This window comes from Hyperoodon ampullatus (assembly GCF_949752795.1).
Source record: "Hyperoodon ampullatus genome assembly, chromosome: 4".
NCBI classification, from domain to species: domain Eukaryota; kingdom Metazoa; phylum Chordata; class Mammalia; order Artiodactyla; family Ziphiidae; genus Hyperoodon; species Hyperoodon ampullatus.
This window is the reverse complement of record NC_136917.1, coordinates 23,235,529-23,251,366: the sequence shown is the minus strand read 5'-3', so window position 1 is coordinate 23,251,366 and position 15,838 is coordinate 23,235,529. Positions and strand designations below refer to the sequence as shown.

Here is a 15,838-nt window from a genome sequence, read left to right as displayed (position 1 = left end):
CACAGAGCAGCAAAGGAGCCTACAGCTCCTCCCACCCACATGTCTCCAGCTGGAAACCCATCCTCTCCCAAGTCCTGGCTCAGAAACCAGTTTAAAGAGGTCCTCTGTCCCCCACCCCCCCCACACACACACCAGTAACAAGGAAGTCCCTCAGGGTTGGGAGGAGTGGGAGAAGCCAGGAGACAGACCAGGCCAGGCCACTTCCCATTATTCAGCAGAAGGGGAATGAGTGGGGGCTAAGCCTCTGGTCTCTGGGGCTCATCTACACCAACTTCTTGGCTTTAAAGAAGCTCTTGAGGTGCTGCATCTGCCAGATGCCAGTGGCCACAAGGATGAAGGTCTGCAGAATGAACCACCACAGCACCCGTTGGTTGGTGCTCTCGCTGGTCTGCCGGAAGCGCTCCTCTCGCCACTGTGGGAGGGGAGAACAGGAAGGCGTGGCTAGAACTGAATTGACCCCCAGGGGAAGAGCTGAAAGAGCCACTCCCTGGGAGGTAACACATCCACTGTCCCAACTGGCCCAGCCCGGCCCCTCACCCTCTGGTACTCCTGCTCCTTCTGGATCTTCTCCACTTGCTCCACCAGCTGCTGTATGCGCAGATGCAGCAGGGTCAGCTTGTCATTGGCTGCAAGTTCTGTATAATCATTGGTGTGTTCACCCAACTGCATGTCCAAGTGAATGGCCTGGGGAGCAGGGGAGCCAAGGGTGGGGGTCAGGGAGCTCCGCTCCACGCACCTGCCAGAAACCCAGCTTCCACACACCAGTCTGGGCCTGACTGAACTGAGCAGTTCAGTGCCTCAGACTCATTGATGTGGGGACTAGCTCTGCTCCAGGTGCCAAAACACCAGATCAAGGCCCTGCTTGCTTGGAGTTCCATGTCCAAAAGACAGAAGGCACAGAACAATGTGCAGAACAAAATGTGTATGACTCAGTGTTTGAGACAAGCAGCTCCTAGGAGTTCCATGTCGGTGGGAGGTGGTAACGAAGAGCCTGGGAGCGTTCAGCTGCTGGACAGCTCTGAATTTCACATTATGAAGCTTGGTCTTTATTCTAGGGATGGCAGGGAGCCGAGGGATGATTTTAAGTCAGAGTGACTCCCTCCTGGGTCCCCTCTCATTCTTCAGGACCTGTCCTCTGTATGCTTACTTCATGGAAAGCCCAGCCCTCCTCAAGAGGCACCGCCTACTGAGCCCTTCTCACCCAAGGGACTGAGGTGTTAAGGGCTGGTGACTTTCCCCTCCATACTCACCAGCTTGCCGTCATAGAAGAGGGCGAACCGGATGGACTCGAGGTGAAGGCAGATCTGGTGCTCTCCAGGAGACTGGGAGGTGAAGGTAAAGCTGCCCCGAGGGCCGTACTGACGGGCCAGCAGATTCTAGAGGAAACAGCCTCCGTGAGCACAGAGAAGCTGACCAGAAACCTGCTTCTAGGAGAGGAACTCTGGGGATATCCCAGGTTCTGACCCCCACAGGCCAGACCAGTAGGGAGGGTGTGAGGAAAATGGCATCAGTTTGGGCTTGAAAATCTCAGATCCCAGCACGGCTAGTACACAATACTCTACAGATTGCAAAGAGCATGGCCTTCCTTGAGCCCTCCTGCCTGTGAGGAGATGAGCCCTCCTCTGTGAAATGGAGGACTAGGGAGGACTAGACAATGATGCTGGAGACGTGGGGGTGGGAGGGCTGCAGGGAGTCAAGGCCTGCCTCACCTTGTTCTCGGGGTCCTTCACAAACACGAACAAATTGATCCACTGCGGGGAGGGCTGGTACTTTTCCATAGCAGGGTCGTATAACTCGGTCTTGTAGATACCTAATGGGGAGGCAGCCTGGATGCATCCCCATCCACACTCATGACAAAAAGCCCGCCCAGGACCTCCAGGAGTCACGGGGGCCGGGGGGAGGAACAGGAAGATCCGGGTGTCTGATTGTGGGGCTTGACCACAGCCCTCTGCCTCTCTCCTTCCCTCTCCTGCCCCGCTTTTCTGCTGTCATCCGGGTCTGGATCAGACTTGCCTCCTCGGCGGCCCCCAGCTCCGGCACAGGCAACGGAGAGGATGCTTTGCCCACACTGCTGTCCACCCATTTCCCACCCGTGCCCACCCCCGGCAGCAGAGGGGAGGTATGGGCCTGAGCTGATCCCGCGGGGCCTCATCCCCATTCCCTCTCAGGACTCTGGGTGCGGGGAGGGCAAGGCTCGCGCGCACCTATGACCACTGTGCCATCGGGGATCTCCTGGATGAAGCACTTCTCCTCCAGCTCTCTGACCTCGAGGTAGAACGCGCCTCCGCCGCCCGTGAGCGCCAGCAGCTGCCCCAGCAGCAGCGGCAGGGCCAGTCCGGCTGCCCTCGCTCGGCCCCATCCCCGCCCGGGGCCGGCCCCGGGCCCAGCGCCTCGCGTCCCACAGGTCCCCGCCACCTTCCCAGCCGAGTCCGAGGGTGTCTTTGCGGGGCCTGCGAGAATGCAAACTCGGGCACGGACTACAAATCCCAGGAGCCCCCGCGCGGACTCGCGTTGCGGAGGGGCCACGCGAGCTCCCACCCCACTAGTAAGGCGCTGTCCAGCGCTTTCCTTGCCCCGCCTCGCTTAATGCGCGCAGAAACCCAAGGAGGCGGGTGCTGTTAGCCCCATCTTGCTGATGTGGTAACAGCCTCAGAGAGAAGAAGGAAGGGACTAGCCCTCTGAAACTTGCAGGAGGGGCTGCCTGAGATGGGTGTTGAGAGTGTGGGCAGGTCCAGGTATGACCTGGACCTGAACCTCGAGGAGGTTAGAAGTGATGGTGAGACAGAATGAGAACTACAGAGAAGCCCTGTGGGTTTCAGAGGCTGACGTAGTAGTTCAGGAAAGGAACGGAGAAATGTCCCTTTTATGGAAGGGTTAAGTTTGACTCAAGCTCTGAAGGATGGTTAAAATCTCCCTGAGCAGTGAGGGAGCAAGAACAATTTAGGTGGAGAGACCTAGAATTGCCTAACAGCAGTAGGCCAGTTAAGGGACTAGGGGAAGAAAGTTTATGGGCACATGGAGGGAGGAGGTAAGTCGGGCCGAATCACTGAAGGGGCAGGAGCTGCCAGGCCAACTTGCACAGGTGGGACTCTTCATCCAGTGGGACCAAAAGAAAAGACTGTGAGTGAGCCTGGAGGGTGAAAGAAGTCGGCAGGAATGCAACTGGAAAGGGAAAGGGAATACACAACTGAAAGATGTGGGAGGGTGGGGCCAACATGACAAGACAGGGACCCAGGAATAGCAAATCTCAGGAATTCCGAAGCTCACGGTGCTCTGAGTAGGGCAGTGTATACTCAAATGTCAATATAAAGCAGTAGCCCTTCCCAGGTGGTGGGATGAAGTCCTCCACCATCTAGTGCCTGATGATAATAGATGCTCATTGGTTTAATCAGTAATATAAAATGATGATGAAAATAATAATACTTTTTATTCTTCTGTGCCAGCTGCTGTTCCAAGCACTTTTTTTGTGTGTGTGTGGTACGTGGGCCTCTCACTGTTGTGGTCTCTCCCGTTGTGCAGCACAGGCTCCGGACGCGCAGGCTCAGCGGCCATGGCGCACGGGCCCAGCCGCTCCGCAGCATGTGGGATCTTCCCAGACCAGGGCACGATCCCGTGTCCCCTGCATCGGCAGGCGGACTCTCAACCACTGCGCCACCAGGGAAGCCCCCAAGCACTTTTTAATGTATTAACTAAATTAATATTTTAAAAACTCTATAAGGTAGACTCTAATAGGATTCCAGTTTAACAGTTGGGGAAGCAATGGCAAAGAGAGGTTGAGTAATAATTTGCCCAAGGTCATCCAGTGATAAGCGGCAGGCATTTGCTCACACAAACTCTGAGCATGACTTTACGATACACGTTGGACATGAATATGAGTAAAACCTGTCTCCTGTCCTCTAAGACCCCACTGAAAAGCAAAGGAGCAATGTCAATACAGTGTTTTAAGATTAATAATATGTTTTAGCTGCCAGAAATTGTCCCCTCACTTTATCAGTGTGGCCCATTGATAATTCTAGGGGAACGTTTTTATTCCTTCACTGGGAATGATCTTTAAATGAAAATGACAGATGCAGGTGTTAACAAAGGCAGACACTTTAGAAAGGTCAATTAAGACAACAGCTGAAAAGCATCTGTTGGATTTGGGAACTAGCTGTTCATCAAGGGCATTCGCCAGGAGCTGGGACCAGGGCTGATGACTCAGGGTTTGGGAGGCAGGATGAGGTGCTGTCCACGGTCCTGAATCGTGATTGTCAGTACCACCGCCTGCAGTAAGGGACTGGTTTTTGGTTTTTGTTTTTGTTGTTGTTTTATATATAAATTTTCCAATCCTTCATGAACCAATACTTTTGTAAAAAAGAATAAAACATGAAACTGATTATGTGCTTGAATGTCACATCAATGTTAAATTTCTAATAAAAGTTTCTAAGCACTCAATTTCTGTACTTATCTCATTGCAGACCTATAACAAACACTCATGGACCAGCACTGGCCCACAGTGAGTAGCACTGTTTCATAGCCAGTGATCAGACTGCCCACAGAAATCCCCTAAAGGGACAAAGGTAGAAAATTATTAGGGCCTGCAGTGACATGCCTGTAAGGAATTAGTGCACCAGTGACTTTACAGCAAGATTGCAAAGCCAAGAACCCAGATGTTGGGAAGGATGAGATGGTTCCCAAGTAGAAAAAGTACTGTGTTGATGATAAAACCTGTTTCTGAGTGATGACAGGGCTGAGAATATAAGAGCATATAGCCCACCATTCTGGGATTCTCCCACTTGACAGTGATCTCATTCCACACTGTCTGCCAAGACCACTGAACCTGGGTGCCGTTTGTGAGATTTAAAGGAGACATTGGGAAACTGCATCTACTTGCCCTATCTGAGGTTCCCCTAAGATCGAAGACTCTGGCAGGCCTCTACTACATGCTGTTCCCTTTCTAAGGGATGTCCTGAGCCCCCATTGCTGCCCTCTTTTCCACTTGCCTAATTCCTATTCACCCTTTCAAGACTCAAGTGCAGCATCACTCTTTTAGGTGTTTCCTGCCCTGGGCTCCTTGGGACCTTGCATTAACCATGTTGAATTATAATTGTCCATTCACATGCAAGTCCCTTGGGGCTGATAGCTGGAAGAGATTAAGACAGGTTTCTGCCACATGTATTTATCTCTGTGCTCCCCAAAGCCTAGCGAAAATCTAGGAACAGTATGATTGTGCAGTGGATGTTTGATTAGAGAAAGGGAAGAGAGAGGAAGGAGAAAAAGTAGAAGGGGAGTATGGAGGGAAAGGGGGGGATAGAGAGAGGAAAAAGAGAAGTTGGAAGAAGAAAGAGAAAGAAGAAAGCAAGGATGAAGGAGGCTGGAGAGAAAGAAGGAAGAAGAGTAATGGTGAGTCATAAGCCAAAATCTCCATGCCTTGTGCCTGGCCGTTCTTATGATGTCCCCTCCTCATTATTCCCATTAGGCATCTCGAACTAGGGATGGTGGGGGTGGAGATACATCATGGTTAGAATGTTCTTGCACATAAAATCAGAGCTTCCATGTGCACTTCTGCTCTGGTGCTGGGTGGATTCTGTTGGTTTGCTGGAGACCTCCACATCGTCCCCAGGACACCACCATGCCACTGTTCCTTCCTCTGGTCCACTGGTCTCTGCATTCTTCTTCCTCCCTGGCATGTAGAAAAATATTCCTTGTGACCATCTCCACAAAGGAATTTCCTATGAAAGTTCTTTTCCCTGTGCTTTCTTTCCCAGAACACCTAGGCACTGAAGGGTGTGTATGTGCTGAATCCAGGGATATCAAGAACAGTATCATGCTGGACCTGGAACCAACCACTGTTCCTGCTTCATGCACCACCCCCACCCCCCACCCCCACACAGGCTCACACTTATCCCTCTGACAGAATTCTTCCACTCCTGGTGAGTTTTCTCAGAGTTTTCTCACTGACTCCCTTTCCAGTCCATCTCTCTTCAGGGCTTTGGGCAGTCCATCCCACAGGTCTGTGCCTGGCTTGGTCCTCCAACCCTCCTGCACTGCAGGGGTTCCCATAAGGAGGGCAAATCAAAGGGAGTGGCTGGGCTGTTCCTCAGTCCCTGAGAATCAGGAAGCCATTGATCCCAGGACTCAGAGGACTTCTAGGGGTAATGTGGCCAAATGCAACATATACCAGTGCACTTAAGACTCACCTCTACTCCAGCCAAAATACCGTTATACTTTCCCACAGTAAAATGTTTGCAGCATCCTCAAAGGTCTCCACTGTCTTCCAAACATCTTTTCTGGATGAGTAAAGAAATGCACAGACTTGGTTGAGGCACCAGGACTCCTCTCTGGGCTCAATTTTCACGAAAGGCGAATCCTCTCCCCTCATGCCTGAGGTTGTAGAGATGAACCTGGACAAGGGATGCAGCTTTCTCAGACATCTTCTATTTATCATCACCCTTTCCATCAATTTCCCGAACTGGTAACCACTTCTGCCCTTGAATGAAGACTTTCTCTCCAGTCTTCCATGCAAATGGGAAACCTCATTCTTTTGGTTCAAAGATCATTAATTGTCTAGAATGAGATGGAACCCAGGGGAAAAGGAGGGTAGGGGACATGATGGGGAGACCAAGGTGGAGGGAAGAGAGAAGAGGAAGGAGGCAAATCCAGACAGTGACACTTCCTTACTTCCCCTTTCTTCCCCTTTCCTCTCCACTATCTCCTCCCTTCTTTTCCATAGCACCTCCCTCCTCCCTTTTTTCTCTCTGTTTTTAAAAGGTAAGTTTTACTATTATTCAGGCATGGTGAGGCCAACAGATCAGGAGATGATTACTATTGAAAAGATAGTTTGGGGACTTCCCCAGTGGTCCAGTGGTTAATACTCTGCACTTCCACTGCAGGGAGTGCAATTTTGATCCCTGGTTGGGGAACTAAGATCCCACATGCCGCAGGGCATGGCCAAAAAAGAAAGAAAGAAAAGATAGTTTGTTACTCACAGTTCCCAAGCAGACTGGGTACACCAAGTCATGCAGGGCCACATGGGGAAACACCAGGCTTGGTCAGGAGGCAGAGGAGTGAGGAGAAAGCATGGATAAAAGCCTTTATTATGGTGTTCATGGGAAGGAGTGGGTGATTGGTTAGTTTGAATAATTTCAGCAGGCTCTGTGGTGTCGGGGCTGTCATGGGTTATCTGGTACCTGACCCTGAGGTCATTAGGGCAGGAAGAATATTGGCTTGGTGCATGAGAGTTCAATAAAGATGGTGGTTGGGGGCAGGGGGTGTGGGCTTTGGATTGGTTGGTTTACATATGAAAGGTACCCTCTCAGGTGAGTGCTTTGCTATCTCTAAGAACTAACCCTGGGAGGGGTAGTGAGGCCCCAGATGCCAGAGCATCAGGAACACAGAATATAAGAAAATATAGTTAATACACTCCCCAACCAGAGTCTGCACCACTGAGTCTCCAAAAGATCATGGCAGCATTCTCATCCCACCTACACTGAGGGCTTTACAAGTCAGGAGATGAGGAACAGGGTGGAGCAGGTGAGGAGAAAGGTGGGTCACAGCCCTGCCTTCTCTTGGACTGGGGCGGAGCATGTTGGGGCCAAGGTTAAGAGGAAAGTAAGACAATTGGGTTTCTACTGCTGCCACTGCCAGGATACTGCTGCACCCAATCTGGCAAGTCCCAGCCATGTTTCTGGCTTTGAAGAACAGGTTCAAATGACCTAAGGTGTGTCCTGGTCTCCATCCTTCCCCATCCCCATCCCCAAAACTAAGATTCAGGATTCTGTACTGGCTCTGTCATTAGTTGACTGTATGACCTTGTACCTTACTTCCCTTCTCCGGTCCTCATGTTTTCCTGCCCCTACAGCTGCTCCAGACGAGGCCTCAGCCCCCTTGCTGCTGGTCCATGTTGCTGAACTCTCTGCCTGTCAGGGGGTTGTGTCAATCACTCCAGCTTACAGGTGCCAACTGTGTGAATACTTGTTGGTTGAATGGGCACTGCCACCACTGGAGAGGAGGAAGAGAACACCAGGACTGCTGCCTGAGTGTGGGAGAGGTGGTGCTGGTGTTTGCTTCCTGAGACTGGAGTCTCTTCATGAGGGAGCTTCTGACTTAAGGATGTGTGGATGGAATCAAAGCGAAGTAAGTTCTTCAGTTACCATCAACACTGTGATGTTATTTAATCTCCAATTTCACTGTTCCCCTGAAAGTATGTCAAGAATAAACTCCAGGGCTTCCCTGGTGGCACGGTGGTTGAGAATCTGCCTGCCAATGCAGGGGACACAGGTTCGAGCCCTGGTCTGGGAAGATCCCACATGCCGCGGAGCAACTAGGCCCGTGAGCCGCAACTACTGAGCCTGCGCGTCTGGAGCCTGTGCTCCGCAACAAGAGAGGCCGCGATAATGAGAGCCCTGCGCACCGCGATGAAGAGTGGCCCCCGCTTGCCACAACTAGAGAAAGCCCTCGCACAGAAACGAAGACCCAACACAGCCAAAAAAATATATTAAAATAAATAAATTAATTAAAAAAAAGAATAAACTCCTTAACTGTGTCCCAAATCACTCACACACACACACACACGCACACATTGGGTATACATTCATATTCTCCTACTGCTGCCTTCTTTACTTTCCCTGTATTATTTAATGCCTCATGAACTTTTCCCCTGTTACTGTTCAGACTCCCATCTCTGAGTGTTCTCAAAGCTGTGGCCCTGGATTTAGGAAAACTGTTTGGGATATGGAGCCCATCTTCTGCTTTGACTATGTCCAATGCTCAGTGGGGGAGATTTCCAACAAGACTGGTAAAGGTCTAGATAGAAATTATTCTCTTTTTCTCCACTGCCACAGAAAGAAAATGGGCCAAGAGTTGTCTACTTCTAACCAGTCCAGTTCTCAATGTGGAGATTCTGACGTAAAGAACTCAGAGGAAACCAATGGAACAGTCAAGACAGTGTATCAGACAAAAAGCACACAGCCTGTTGTCAGCATAGCTTGGGAAATAGGACATGTGTGAAATGTAGAGATATCCCTTTCCTCATCTCACAAGATATAGGAAAGCAAGGAACTTCCTGTAAAAGTGCTTTAGCAAAACCCAAATTTTAAGGCAATGACACCATTTAAAAACATCTAACCATGGAAAAAGACTGAAAGCTTTCTTTCTAAAATCAGGAACGGGACTTCCCTGGTGGTCCAGTGGCTAAGGCTCTGTGCTCCCAATGCAGGGGGCCCGGGTGTGATCCCTGGTCAGGGAACTAGATCCCACATGCCTCAAGTAAGAGTTCACATGCTGCAACTAAGAGTTCGCATGCCACAATGAAAAGATCCCACACGCGGCAACAAAGATCCTGCATGCCGCAGCTAAGACCCAATGCAGCCAAATAAATAAATACTAAAAAAAAATCAAGAACAAGGCAAAACCTTGTTTTGTCTACTCTCAACACTCCTATTCAACAGCATACCAGAAGATGTAACAACTGCAATAAGGCTGGAAGAAGAAATAAAAAGCATGCAGATTGGAAAGGCAAACAGTAAAACTGTCCCCATCTGTAGATAACATGATTGTCTCTATAGAAAATCTCAAGGAATCTACAAAAACCTCCTAGAACTAATAATGAGTTTAGCAATTTGCAGGATATATGAGCAACACATACAAATCAAGCACATTTCTATGTATTAATAATAAACATAAAGAAACCAAAATTTAAAATGTAATACCATTTACCGTCATGCCAAAGAAAACGAATCACTGAGGTAAGATCTAAACAAAGCATGTACAGAATCTGTTTGCCAAAAACTACAAATACTGATGAAAGAAATCAAAGACGACCCAAATAAATGTAGGGACATACTGTGTTTATGTATTGGAACACTCAACATAGTAAAGATGGCAATTCTCTCCAAATTAATATTCAGGTTTAACACAATTCCTATCAATATCCCAGCAAGAATTTTTATAAATATAGGCAAGATTATTCTAAAACTTATACGGAGAGGCAAAGGAACTAGCATAACTAAAACATTTTTGAAGAAGAAGAATGAGGTGGCAGAAATCAGTCTACCCAATTTCAAGACACTATACATAGTAATCAAGTAATCAAGATTATAGTAATCAAGGCTGTGTGGTATTGGTAAAAGGATAAACAAATAGCTCAGTGGGGCAGAATAGAGAACCCAGAAATAGACCAACACAAGCCAATCTGATTTTTGACAAAGATGCAAAGCAGGGGGCTTCCCTGGTGGCACAGTAGTTGGGAGTCCGCCTGACGATGCAGGGGACACGGGTTCGTGCCCCGGTCCAGGAAGATCCCACATGCCGCGGAGCGGCTGGGCCCGTGAGCCGTGGCTGCTGAGCCTGCGCGTCCAGAGCCTGTGCTCCGCAACGGGAGAGGCCACCGCAGAGAGGCCAGCGTACCACAAAAAAAAAAAAAAAAAAGATGCATAGCAATTCGATGGAAGAAAGCTATCTTTTTTTTAAAAGGACATTATTTTTAGAGTAGTTTTAGGTTCACAGCAAAATTGAACTGAAAGTACAGAGAGTTCCTGTGTACCGCTTGCCCAGCACATGCACAGTCTCCCTACTATCAACATTCTGCACAGAAGTAGTACATTTGTTACAATCAACTAACCTACATTGATACACCATTATCACCTACAGTCCATAGTTTACATTATACATCACTATTGATGTTATACATTCTGTAATTTTGGACAAATGTATGATGACATGTATCCACCATTACAGTATCATGCAGAATAGTTTCAATGCCCCAAGAATCCTCTGTGCTTTGCCTATTTATCCCTCCCTCCCCCACTCCCCCAACCACACTCCTAGCAACCACTGATCTTTTCATTGTCTCCACAGTTTTCCCTTTTCCAGAATGGCAAATAGTTAGCATCATACAGTGTGTGGCCTTTTCAGTTTGGCTTCTTTCACTTAGTAATATGCATTTAAGTTCCTTCATGTCTTTTCATGGCTTGATAGCTCACTTTCTTTTAGTGCTGAATAATATTCTATTGTCTGTATGTACCACACCTTATCCATTTATCTACTGAAGGACAACTAGTTTGCTTCCAAGTTTGGGCAATTATGAATAAAGCCACTATAAACATCTGTGTGCATGTTTTGTGTGGACATAAGTTTTCACCTCCTTTGGGTAAATACCAAGGAACATGATTGCTGGATCATATGGTAAGAGTATGTTTAGTTTGGTAAGGCACTGCCAAGCTGTATTCCAAAGTGGCTGTACCACTTTGCATTCCTATCAGCAGTGAATGAGAGTTCCTATTGCACAACATCCTCATCTGCATTTGGTGTTGTCGGTGTTCTAGATTTTGGCCATTCTAATAGGTGTGTGGTGGTATTTCATTGTTGTTTTAATTTGAAATTCCCTAATGACTTGTGACAATGAGTATGTTTTCATGCGTTTATTTGTCATCTGTATATCTTCTTTGTCAAAGTGTCTGTCCAGGTCTTTTGCCCATTTTTAAATTGGATGGTTCATTTTCTTATTGTTGGATTTCAAGAGTTTTGTGTTTATTTTGGATAACAGCCCTTTCTCAGATATCTTTGGCAAAGATTTTCTTCCAATATGTGGCTTGACTTCTCAATCTCTTGAAGATAGCCTGTTCAACAAGTGATGCTACAGCAATTTGCCACCCACAGACAAAAAAAAGAAAGAAAAGAAAAGAAAAATGCCTTGACCTGTCTCACACCTTATACAAAAATTAACTTAAAATAGGACTTCCCTGTTGGCACAGTGGTTAAGAATCCGCCTGTCAATGCAAGGGACATGGGTTCGATCCCTGGCCCAGGAAGATCCCACACGCAGCAGAGCAACTGAGCCCGTGTGCTACAAATACTGAGCCTGCGCTCTAGAGCCCAAGAGCCACAACTACTGAAGCCCGCACACCTAGAGCCTGTGCTCTGCAACAAGAGAAATCACCACAATGAGAAGCCCGCGCACCGCAACGTGCTCGCTACAACTAGAGAAAGCCTGCGTACAGCAACAAAGACCCAACACAGCCAAAAATAAAAACAAATAAATAAATAAATTTATTTTAAAAATTAACTTAAAATAGACCACAAATTTAAATATAAAATGTAAAACCATAGACTTTTTAGAAAAAAATAGGAGAAAATCTTTGGGGTCTAGTGTTAGGGGTAAAGAGTTCTCAGACTTGACACCAAACCCATAAAAGAAAAAACTGATAACTTGAACTTCATCAAAATTTTGAAATTTTGCTCTGTAAAAAACCTTGTTAACAGAATGAAAAGACAAGCTACAAACTGGCAGAAAATATTTGCAAACCACATATTTGACAAAGGTCTACTATATAGAATATGTATAGAACTTCCATCACTCAAAAGTAAAAATTCAGGGCTTCCCTGGTGGCACAGTGGTTGAGAGTCCGCCTGCCGATGCAGGGGATATGGGTTCGTGCCCCGGTCCGGGAGGATCCCACATGCAGCGGAGCGGCTGGGCCCGTGAACCATGGCCGCTGAGCCTGCGCGTCCGGAGCCTGTGCTCCGCAGCGGGAGAGGCCACAACAGTGAGAGGCCCGCGTACCGCAACAAACAAACAAACAAACAAAAAAGTAAAAGTTCAAATAGAAAATGGGCAAAAGACATGAAGAGACATCTAATTAAAGAGGATATAAAGATGCAAATGAATGTGTGGAAAGATTTTCAACATCAGCCATTAGGGAAATGCAAATTAAAACCACAATGAAGTTGAAACCACATTCGTCAGATGAGACTCAAACCCAGCTGCACCTCAGATTGGGACTTGAACCCACAATCACTGACTTAGGAGGGGACTCAAACCCACTGTCTTTTAAATGAAACCACACATCTAGTCTCAGGACTTATTGAAGCTCAGGTTGTTTTGTCTCGGCACAGAAAGAATTCAGCAGGAGGCAAAGAAACAGGCAAAGAGTGAGTTTATTAGCATAGGATGCTTGTGAGAGCTACAAGCTGGCAGGCAAGGGAGCGCAGCCCTGAGAACAAAGAGGGCTACATTTTTATAATGAAAGAAAAAGTGGGGAGGGGAGAAGACCACCTTCTTCTTCATTTTTGGGTAGACTTCAAGGCTTATATCATTAGTTCCTCCTTTAACCCTGTATCGTCTAACTGGGACTGTCATGGTGCTATTTAAATCTTATGTATATTAGCAAAATGGTGGTGACATACTAAAATACGGTAATTCATCTCAGGTTTTGGCATAACGTTCCCTTTCCCCTAGTTTTTTCACTTCTCACCTATATTGCTGTAGTAGCTATGTGCAGAAATGCTACTCTTCAAGGACCATTAACTCCCTGACTTCATGCAACAAGATTCAGACTCCATAACTATCGAACAAGATCCAGACTCCATAACTATTGTCTTGTATTTTAACTATGAGTATGTGTGGCTTGAGTGGGTCTGGGGCTTGAATGCACCTGGTCTTCCTTCAAGGTAGAGTAGATTATTACTAGGTTACTTGATTCTTTTCTTGAATGCTCATTAGCTTACAACAGTCTCCCAAACTCCCTTAAAATTCCTTTTCTGTCTTTAATCCCCCAGTGGAATTTCTAAACTATTTAATGATCCTACTCTATCCTTATCAAAGTATCATTACAAACATATCAGAATGGCTAAAGTAAAAAATAGTGACAACACCAAATGCTGGTGACAATGTGGAAAAACTGGAGCACTTATACATTGCTGGTGGGAATGTAAAATAGTAGTCGCTCTGGAAAAGAGTTTATCAGTTTCTTTAAAAACTTAGCATTCAACTACCATATGACCCAGCAATTGCTCACCTAGGCATTTGTTCCAGAGAAATGAAGACTTATGTTCATACAAAAACCTGTACATCAGATTTCCCTGGTGGTGCAGTGGTTAAGAATCTGCCTGCCAATGCAGGGGACATGGGTTCGAGCCCTGGTCTGGAAAGATCCCACATGCCATGGAGCAACTAAGCCAGTGCGCCACAACTACTGAGCCTGAGTTCTGGAGCCCACGAGCCACAACTATTGAGGCCATGTGCTGCAACTACTGAAGCCCTCATGGCCTAGAGCCTTTGCTTTGCAACAAGAGAAGCCGCTGCACTGAGTAGCCCACTCACCACAACAAACAGTAGCCCCCGCTCGCCCAACTAGAGAAACCCGCCCACAGCAACGAAGTCCCAACACAGCCAAAAATAAAATATAAACAAATAAATAAAGTTAGAAAAAAATACTGTACATAAATGTTTATTGTGTCTTTATTTGTAATGGAAATAAAAGTAAGCTGTAAACAACCCAAATGTTCGTCAGTGGCTAAACTGTGGAGCATCATCGGACAGCTACTACTTAATGGTTACTTTCTCCTTCCCTTTTTAAAAAATTTATTATTTTTAATTAAAAGTCAAATTGGGGTATAATTGACATATAACATGACATTATGCTACTTTTAAAATAATGAAATGAGAATACTTTTCATACATTAATGTAATAAATACTTATTGATCATCTATTAGGTACTAGACATTGTTTCATAGCAGGATACACAGCACTAAGAAGACAGACTCTGTTCCCATGGACTTATATTTTACCGCTAGAGTGGGGGAAGATAACTGATAAACAAGTACATGAATGAAATAAGAAAATATCAGGGGGCAATACTTGTTTTAGTAAAAATAAAACAGAATGTTGTGACTGAGAGTGACTGGCATGGGGGGTTATAGTACTCTGGGTTGGGAAAACCTCTCTGAGATGGCATTTAAGCTGAGCTTTGAACATCAGGAAGAATTCATCACGTCAGGATCTGGGAAAAGAACATTGCAGAAGAGAGACAACCTACATTGTGTATCAAAGTTAGGAAATTGGATGCAGCCAATTCAAATATTGATAATTTTTAAATTTCCTCATTATTGAAGAAAGAATGAAAATAATTGCACTATTGATTCAATTCAAGAAGTTAGAATAAGGATAAAATATCCTTTTAAAAGGAGAAAGGAAGGGCTTCCTTGGTGGCGCAGTGGTTGAGAGTCTGCCTGCCGATGCAGGGGACACGGGTTTGTGCCCAGTTCCGGGAAGATCCCACGTGCTGCGGAGCGGCTAGGCTTGTGAGCCACGGCCTCTGAGCCTGCGTGTCTGCGGAGCCTGTGCTCCACAACGGGAGAGGCCACAACAGTGAGAGGCCCACGTACTGCAAAAAAAAAAAAAGTGAATTTTATTTTATTTATTTTTTTATACAGCAGGTTCTTATTAGTCATCAATTTTATACACATCAGTGTATACATGTCAATCTCAATCGCCCAATTCATCACACCACCACACCAACCCCCGCCGCTGCTTTTCCCCACCGCTTTCCCCCCTTGGTGTCCATATGTTTGTTCTCTACGTCTGTGTCTCAATTTCTGCCCTGCACACCGGTTCATCTGTACCATTTTTCTAGGTTCCACATGTATGCATTTATATATGATATTTGTTTTTCTCTTTCTGACTTACTTCACTCTGTATGACAGTCTCTAGATCCATCCACGTCTCAACAAATGACCCAATTTTGTTTCTTTTTATAGCTGAGTAATATTCTATTGTATATATGTACCACATCTTCTTTATCCATTCGTCTGTCAATGGGCACTTAGGTTGCTTCCATGACCTGGCTATTGTAAACAGTGCTGCAATGAACATTGGGGTGCATGTGTCTTTTTGAATTATGGTTTTCTCTGGGTATATGCCCAGTAGTGGGATTGCTGTATCATATGGTAATTCTATTTTTAGTTTAGTTTTTTTTTTTTTTTTTTTTTTTTTTTTTGCGGTACGCAGGCCTCTCACTGTTGTGGCCTCTCCCGTTGCGGAGCACAGGCTTCGGACGCGCAGGCTCAGCGGCCATGGCT

General features: G+C 46.4%; 1 protein-coding gene across 1 annotated transcript; it reads right to left on the bottom strand.

Annotated features, from left to right (window-relative positions):
• Positions 1–262: 262 nt before the first annotated feature.
• On the bottom strand, positions 263–3,352 carry LOC307051085 (transmembrane emp24 domain-containing protein 9-like; the record flags this gene model as incomplete). The annotated part of the gene is made up of 6 exons (XM_079701431.1): positions 263–412; positions 538–684; positions 1,251–1,376; positions 1,710–1,810; positions 2,205–2,450; positions 3,268–3,352. The coding sequence occupies 6 exons, from the start codon at positions 3,350–3,352 to the stop codon at positions 263–265; spliced, it is 855 nt and encodes a 284-aa protein (XP_079557557.1).
• Between the last annotated feature and the right edge of the window lie 12,486 nt (positions 3,353–15,838).